Source organism: Scardinius erythrophthalmus (genome assembly GCF_964197995.2).
Source record: "Scardinius erythrophthalmus genome assembly, chromosome: 22".
Classification (NCBI taxonomy): domain Eukaryota; kingdom Metazoa; phylum Chordata; class Actinopteri; order Cypriniformes; family Leuciscidae; genus Scardinius; species Scardinius erythrophthalmus.
In genome coordinates, this window is record NC_138242.1 from 28,937,788 (window position 1) to 28,947,075 (window position 9,288).

Consider the following 9,288-nt stretch of genomic DNA (forward strand, 5'->3'; position numbering starts at 1 on the left):
CAATTTTACGTAAATTTTCAACTTAAACGGTCATAAATCTTGAATGCGTTGGAGCACAGACGTATGTTTGGTCTCTTTTTAAAGATGACACTTGGCAGATTAAAAGGTGAACTTGAAAAAAAGTGATACAATTTTTTATATGAAATATATATTTTCCAAAACACATTTTACTCTAAAACTGTAAGAAGAGTAAAGCCATAAATATAAACAAGTTGTGTTCCAAATTCGAGGTTTATATCTCAAAAAAAAGAGCTTTCAGTAAGAATTTGTTTGGGCGCAGTACCAAACGTTTCCACTAGATGAAATTCGTAATTTTTGATCATTTTTTTGCCATCATTTTTTTCAGGACCATTTAACCTTTTCGATTCATGTCCATCATTTTGTGTGTGTGTGTGTGTGTGTTTACACAGCAAGTACCAAAACCTTTACCAAGTTTTGTACCATTCCGTTGAAGTAAAATAAAAATAAAAAAACACGTAATTTTTCCAGTCAGCACCAGACACATTATTTCTCACAATGTGACTATTTCTTATTTTAAACTTTCTCACAATTAGTTTTATTTTCACTCTAAGGCAGATATAGGGCTTCCATTCCAATACTATCTTACCATCTTAGCAATCAAAAACATAATGCAACTCACATATTCTTGGTAAAAAAATGATGTAACAGCCTTCACATCAGACGCAGACGTGTTGCGTTGGTGGTCAGCGCACTGGGTTTTGGAGCAGAGCTTTCATCGTGACACTCTTCCAACAAATGTGAATTATTCAAACTCAGTCCCAATGGCTAAAACAAACACGGTCATTTTCCAACCTGCTGTTGTTTCTTCATGTTTATCAGCCTGTAGGCACTCCTCCGGGCTCGGGGAAACTGGTTCAGTCGTCTGCGGCGTCTCGTCTTCGACACCTACAGCAGAGCAGTCTGGAGCGCAGGAGCAGAAAACAGGAGGAGTTCCCTAAACTACAGCAGGGTCAGCAGCAGGTATTCCACTTCTAACAATCGCTGCGCCCTGCTATCCCGCAGACTCTGATCCACGCTAAAGGCACGAGTCAGAACTGTCTCGTCGACTCCAATGACTGTAACACACGCAGCTGAGCACTTACTTCCAGATTAGCTGCTACATCTCCAGTTGCTGCACGGATGTTATAGTTGTCCAATGTGCAGTGGGGTTCAGTATGCACAAGTTCCTCTGATTTCCCCGTACGCTCACAGATTACGTATTTTTCTCTTCCAAGCGACATGAGCTATTCTTCCAGGAAAACCAAACAGCACAATATAGTGTATCACAATGCCAGAGAACAACGCCAAAAGACATAGTGTCTCTGTTTGTGGTTTTGTTTCTACTCTTGGAGAAAAAGGTGACGTACGGCAGAAATATATGGTACGCAAGATGCAAAAGCGTGGAATAAAAACGCAGACGTGAATCTATACAACTACATACATTATCGTTCAAAATTATGGGGTCGGTAAGTCTCTTATGCTCACTAAGTCTGCATGTATTTGATCAAAAATGCAGTAAATATTGTACTATTGTTAAATATTATAACAATTTAAAATAACTTTTCTATTTGAATGTAGTTTAAAATGTAATTTATTCCTGTGATCAAAGCTGAATTTTCAGCATCGTTACTCCAGTCTTCAGTGTCACATGATCCTTCAGAAATCATTCTAATATAATGATTTTCTGAAGCATTTCTTGTTATTATAACAGTTGAAAACAGTCGTGCTGCTTCATATATTATGTATTTACTGCCACTTTTGATCAATTGAATGCTAAATAAAATGATTAATAAAAAAATCTTACTGACCCCAAACTTTTAAACTGTAGTGCACTTGCGTAGAATATTTTTCAGGCCGAAATGTCCTTAAATGAGGTGGTGGTTGGCATCTCAGCGGTGTTCAACATGCCAATGAAGTCGTAATGATGCCAGCTAATCAGGCAAATTGAAGTCCCTGTCCTTGTGCCATCTTTCAGTTTTCTTTTCAATCTCTTTCACTCTTTGTCTACAATCCTTTAAGTAAATACACTGGTCTGAAGCAGTGTTTTGATGAGTACTCGAGCTGCCAGGTCCCAGTTGAAAGAACCTTTTGTACTGTTCTTGTGACAGGACAGGTCAAGGAGATATATGGCATACGTGACCTAGATACTTTCTGACATTGTCACTGTGATGCTTTAATGTGTCAAAGCTTTTGAAAGATTGGTCAGAAAAGAGAAGGAATTGGAGATGAGACTTGTGCTTTGATCATGTTCAGTTTTGGCTTGCTACCAACCTGAAAAAAAGGGGTTTAATTTAGGATGTTAAAGTGAACATAAAACTGCTTTTGCAATGTCTTAATCTGAGTTTGGTGAGGGAAAAAAATATTTGGTTGAGATTTTATCCATCAGGAATTGATTGGATTGTAAAAAAATATATATATATAATTATTTTTATGTTTTAATAATGCACACTAAGTAATGGACAAAAAGACCAGGAACACATATTAGGAAAGTAAATACATTGTTAGTAGAAGAGGTTATATATAGAACCTTAAAGGGATAGTTGACCCTAAAATTTAACCTTAAAGGGATAGTTGACCCTAAAATTGAACCTTAAAGGGATAGTTGACCCTAAAATTGAACCTTAAAGGGATAGTTGACCCTAAAATGAAACCTTAAAGGGATAGTTGACCCTAAAATTTAACATTAAAAGGATAGTTGACCCTAAAATTGAACCTTAAAGGGATAGTTGACCCTAAAATGAAACCTTAAAGGGATAGTTGACCCTAAAATTGAACCTTAAAGGGATAGTTGACCCTAAAATGAAACCTTAAAGGGATAGTTGACCCTAAAATGAAACCTTAAAGGGATAGTTGACCCTAAAATTGAAACTTAAAGGGATAGTTGACCCTAAAATGAAACCTTAAAGGGATAGTTGACCCTAAAATTGAAACTTAAAGGGATAGTTGACCCTAAAATGAAACCTTAAAGGGATAGTTGACCCTAAAATTGAACCTTAAAGGGATAGTTGACCCTAAAATTGAACCTTAAAGGGATAGTTGACCCTAAAATGAAACCTTAAAGGGATAGTTGACCCTAAAATGAAACCTTAAAGGGATAGTTGACCCTAAAATCAAACCTTAAAGGGATAGTTGACCCTAAAATGAAATCTTAAAGGGATAGTTGACCCTAAAATCGAACCTTAAAGGGATAGTTGACCCTAAAATTAAACCTTAAAGGGATAGTTGACTAACTTGGCTGTTAGTCTTCAGTGCACAACTGCGCAACATGTTCATGTGACTCAGAAAAAACACAAATGTGAGAAATCAAGATTAACAAAAACATGACATGGTATACAAAACCTAGAAATCCCAAAAGAGTATCCATGTACTTCCTTCACTGAGTCAAAGATCACCGGACCGTCAGATGACAGTCAGAATGACAGTTGACAGATGTGAACACAATAACTTTTTGTTACGACGAACAAGGTATATAAGTCGTATTTCATGTCGTGTTTTTATTAATCTTGATTTCTCATAACTTGTGTGCTTTTTTTTTTAAGAGTGAAGTACAAAAACAAAACGGCTTTTACTTTAGAATCACACAACATTAAGTATGATGAATATGAGAGTGAAGAGGAGTGCAGTGTTCCTGTACTCTTGCAGTCTATCAGAGCAACTCGCAAAGTCAGCGTTCACAAAAATCCATCCCGAAAGAACGAGAGGAGAGAGAGAGATTGCATGCAAACCCTGCGGGAAGGAAGTGAAAAACGGGATGGAAAGACAGAGAAAAGGATGAGATAAGTTTCTCTCCTCCATCTTCTGCTATCTCTCTCTCACTAGACTATTAGCTAACTGTAAACTGTAAGTTACCCAGCCTTCTGCAGTCACTTTAATTCACTTCAGGGGGAAATTAATGTCTCCAAAATGGAAATAGTGAATCTTTTAATTGGAAGCGACATGACTGTAAGATAAGATGATTTACAGACAAGCCGGTTAAAGGAACAGATCACCTAAAAATGCTATTTGTCATTTTCTCATTCTCATGTCGTGCTTGACTTTCTTTTGTTGCAGGAGAAAAATGTTTGTAAGCTGTTGTTTTAAAGGTGATTTTTTTCCCCCACAAAACCGCACCATAAAAGCATGAGGAATGTAGTCCATACAAGAAGAAAGTAAGTCAAGCAGGTTTAGATCTATAAATGACAGAATTCTCATTTTTATGTGAATTTCACACAGAAAGAGATAGGTTGTGTTTGTCTGCGATTCCTCTGTGTGATTGGATGGATTCCTGTCCATGTGTTGTTGTCACGGATACCTGTCACCAAGAAGTGTTTCTAAGGCACACACTGAGGGAATTAAACATGGGATGAGGCAAACAGCCGCTCTATATGCCAATTCTCATCACACCGTCAGATGCTGACAGACGAAGACTGAAACTTCGTTGGGTTTTGTCGGATCAGTGTGTTAACCCTGTTGGCGTGTTTGTTCAATTGGCGAAACAGTGTGAATTGGCCTTATAGCAACCAGTCTGTGATTCCTGCATTCCACACATTTTATAAACTGCAACTGCTCACTTGGTTAGATTTAATTCATCTAAATAACAGGAAGGTTTATAGAACGGTATGCTATCATACTGTAGCTCGAACAGCATGGCACTATATTGAAACACCAAGGTCGTGATTCCCAGGGAATGCATGAACTGATAAAAAAAAGTGTCGACCACAAGCATAAATGTAATGGAATACTGTATACTGATTATGCTTATGGATGTGATCCAAGTTTGACTCTCAATATGAAAACTTGCACACAAAAAAAAGCTGAAAACTCTTTTTCATTAGTCAAAATGAGTGCATTGCATAATGGGATGTACTGTAGAATTCCATGCTTTATATTATTTACATACTGTACACAGTATTCTTGGTGCCAGCGTTATTTATATACTATTATAGTATATTCATATTTTTAATGAGCTTTTATTTTTATATTTTTTGGTATTTATTTTAATTATAGTTTAAGTTGTAGTCGTTTAATTTGTATTAGTTTTTGTTTCAATTAATGGAAAGATTTGTAATAGTTTTAGTGTTAGTTATACAACATCGCTTGGTGCATACTAAAATAACAAATACTGTAAGTGGTATGGTAGTGGTATGCCATTATCAAACATACCCTATATATTATAGTCATGCCAGGCTTTAAACTCCAGAAAAACCTTGTGAATTCAGTAAATGCACATTTAAATCAGTAGTTTGACTTGATAGTACTTGGGCCGCATTTACAAATCCATTGTCAGGCTTACATCTTCTTTTAAAAGTGACCCAAATCCTATATCTGCATTTACACTATGCACTTGGCAAAACAACCCAAGGTAGGCGTACTGACCTGGAAAAGCTTAGGCCGAAAAGGAAGTAAAAACGGTGCATTTTACAATAAACTCAGACGAATTGATAATACAAGCTCTCTTGAGCTAAAGGCTCAAAAGACATCAAACTTCAGCATTACTCCACTGGAGGAGCCTTCGTCCTCCATTGCGCCCATAGACTGTAAAAAAAATATGGACGTAGTGTCCATGACGTCACCCGTAGGTTTCTGAAGACCGTTTTTGAAGCCTAAAGTGGGCGTGGCCGACCGTCGCCATCTTGGCAGCGCGTCACTCCCGAATTTATTAATTAGCTGAGGTAATGTGACGGCTAACAGACAGCAGACAAATGGCTAATGATGACTAATGACCACAGCAGCGGGAATCCACCTGTCACTCAAAAGTGGACACACCCTTAATTATGCAGAACTTTAAGGCTTATTATAATGTAAACGGATGAGTTATAAAAAAATTCACCCCCCTCACAGTTGTCATGAAGGGAAAAATAAGCTATATAGACCAAAGCCACTTTTTGCACCAGGCTGTAAACATGTTTTTTTCTGCTGTAAAGTTGGACATTTTAACATGGGGGAGATGCAGATTTGACTCACTTCTGCAGCCAGCCTCAAGCGGCCAGTCGATCAATTGCCGTTGAATTCACTTCCGTGTTGGTTTCAAGAGAGAGACAGGGAGGTTGCTGCTTGATTGCGCCATTGAAAAGAGTCATGTGATCGCGGTTGAGTTGACATCATTCGTCATTTTTTTAATTGGTGTACGACTCACATTGACGGGAATATACACACAAGAATGAGGCCTGAAACGGACCTGAAATCCATGTGCTTTTTTTCCTGCTTGCACATTCGAGAGTCATATTTGTGCCGGATTTTGGAGCAATAAATCGGATTTGGGTCACATAAACAATGTAATGTAAATGCGGCCTTGATGTACTTATTTAAACTAGATATACTGACTGAACTGCTCCTTTATTTTGTTGCAGCGAGCGAGTGATTAAAACGCTGCTAAGACAGCAATACTGCACAAGACTTTGTTTGTCCTCTAAAGGCAGCGTCCACATTAGTTTGATTCTAATCCCCTTCATGATTGGCCTGTAATCTTGGCCTGAGTGTGTGTGTGTGCAGGCAGCTGTCTTCATTAGCGGCGACAGCAGATCAGTCTTGTGTGTGTGTTCAGTGCAGTAAAGCACTGCGGTCTCGGCCTCAACGGGACACGGTTCGCAGTCATCAGTCAATGACCAACAGCTCCGGCTCTGTTCCCAGGCAAAGATCTGGCTAATTTGGCAACGGCACAAACTGCGGCAGGCCGTCCTCTCCCGGGGAGAGTCTTCGCCCGGGCTTAATGGGAGGTCTGTGCCGTGAATCGGACAACAGACTGTCTGGACGCTCGCTCTGTTGACCATTCTGGCTCAGTGAGGGCGAACACAGAAGGCTGTGAAGAAGGGAATATTTATTCTTGAAAGGTCAAATTGTTTGTTGACCCTGAGCGGAAAGAAATGTTTGTGCTTGTGCCATTTTCAGTGGTGTGTGTGTTTGTGGGGAGGACCTCGCTGTAGATGTTTAATAAGGTGGATGGAATCGTGCACTTGCTTGTAGAGACGCTCGCAGTGCAGCTTTCGCTGAGTGCCCTTAAACTAACTGAGCGCTGTGGGGAGCAGTGATGTGGAAAAATTATTCAGCCTGATTTTCTAAGCTGAGTCGGTGCTTCTGAGCTTAGCTTGCTCATTTGTTAGCAAATACTTTGTGTACGTATATTCCAAAGCTGCTCTGGTAAATCATTATTTTATCAGAGAGAGAGAGAGAGAAACGAAGGATTAAAAAAGTGCCACATGGTGAGAGAAATAAATGCTGCTAGTCAGACACAAAGATTTCCAGCTAATTTGTTAGTCCACAGTGAAAGCAAGCACAAATGCAGTGTGATGTCACTCAACCACAGCCAATCAGAATATATGTGATGTTGAGTGTACAGTTGGAATGGAATTTTGGACCAATGAGATTTCGCTATGGGTGTGGCTTTTTTTGTGGTGGTTGCAGCTAGTAAAAATGCTCAAATTAAAATCATTTCAGCTTCTTTCTTTTTTTTCTTTCTTTTTTTTAGGTAGGTTGAATTTGGTTGCTCTTCTGTTGGTGGCATAGTTCAAAATATCTCTCTTCCCTTCACCATATTTCAAATCAAAATCTGAATATTAATGTGATTGCAGACAGGGAGTATCTACTTGTTTTCTGAGCACACTGATATATCTTGTACGTCAGTGTTATTTTAGTATTATTTATATACTAGTATTGATTTAGCTTTATTTTTATATTTTCTTTTCTAACGTTTTAGTGATTGTATGTGCTTTTGTCATGTATTCCTTTTTTATATTTCTATTTAGCTTTAGATTTAGTAAATTTTCTTCAACTTATTTTATTTCAATTAGTTGCCAAGGCAAGGTATTTTCATTTAAGTTTATCATCTAATATTTATATTTTATTTGATATCTGCTTTGTTTCAATTAACACATTTTTGATAGTTTTAGTGTATTAGTGTAAAGGTCCATTTATTTGGCTGAATAAGTATTAAGCTACTTTGATAACCTCAAAATAATCTTTTAATATTGACTATCACAGAAACTATGAAGAAAGACTGCCTCCTAGTGACCATTGTATGTATGACAAAAATGAGGAAGGCAAAATCACTAGTCTCTCAGTCTATGCATTGCTAAACGTTTAGTGGACACAGAAAGATTGCACTGGAAATGACAATGTATTGATTATTTCTTTCTTTTCTCTTCTTTTATCCACTCACCTGTCCTAACTTGCTTGTATTTTATCCCCAGTCCATCCTTTCCTGACCTCTTCTCTTTATGCTGAGGTTATAAGTCTCTGTATCTATGTATGTTGTATATACAACACAAGCCCTGTATCTATTCCTATAGTCAGAGAGTCATACAATTCTTCCTTTATAAGTAAAGCTAGTTATGATGACATTTTTTAGATTAGTTGAAATAAAGGATTTTAATTCAATTTAGGATAATGAATACGAATTGACTTTATCCAACACAGTCAGTTTTTGTTTTCATAAAGGAAGGATTTCATTTTTGGTCAAACCTCCATTTCCTTTTCTGTCTCACGGCCTCAGATTGTCCTAGCATTGCCAATCATTTTTTTTGTACTGGCATGTTGACTATCAGCCTCCAAGTATTGCCCTGAGTGGTCCTACATTGCCCCCCTTTTACCCTGAGATCTGATCCTATCCAAGGTGAACGCTTCATGGCGACGATGACCCTGGAAACCAGGGGAAGCACAGGTGACCTAAAGCATCTCCTCCGCTAAAGCAAGCACAACACATCAGTACCGAAGAGCTTTGACCAAGGTACGAGTCCAATTGTAATATTATAGTAAAAAAAAAAGCTGGTCGTATGGTTACAAATAAGAGCCAGCATATGTACACTGAATTAACTATGTAAACTATATGGTATACTAAACATGAAGCAGTTACAATCCACTAATGTAAACAAACTTATGGTAATATACAGTAATTGTGAAACAATAGGGTGAATCTCATGAAAACATGCCCATATCATATTTGATCCCAAAACTTAAGAATTAAGCTTCTTTCAGGACTATTAACGCCTTCTTTTTAGGACTATTGACATGTTTTGCATTTATTTTAAGCATAATTTCACCACAAAATGCATCCTCATTACTGTAATGCATTTTATTTTTATATTAGATGCACATTCTGCTATATATATAAAACATATAAGCATGTTTTAATGACATAAAAACCTCTTATATGTCAAAAGATTAAGGAAAATAATATTTTGTTTTTCTTTCTCGTTATTTTGGGGTGAAATATGACAACGAAATTATTGTTCATGACCGGTTTCACGAGATTCGCCCTTTAACCGATGTGTAGTTGGGTCAGTTTTAGATATTAGCTTAAGTGCAAATCAGAAT

The 9,288-nt window shown here is 37.5% G+C and overlaps 1 protein-coding gene across 1 annotated transcript in view; it reads left to right on the forward strand.

Moving 5' to 3' along the window:
* The window catches only part of srcin1b (SRC kinase signaling inhibitor 1b), a gene marked incomplete at its 5' end in the record, with an annotated part of 36,925 nt that extends 28,279 nt beyond the window's left edge, over positions 1–8,646 (forward strand). Inside the window, 2 exons of the mRNA XM_081351997.1 lie at positions 841–981; positions 8,588–8,646. Coding sequence (XP_081208123.1) covers positions 841–981; positions 8,588–8,611 — 165 coding nt within the window. The 3' untranslated portion in view covers positions 8,612–8,646. The remainder of the gene's footprint in view (positions 1–840; positions 982–8,587) is intronic.
* Positions 8,647–9,288: the final 642 nt, after the last annotated feature.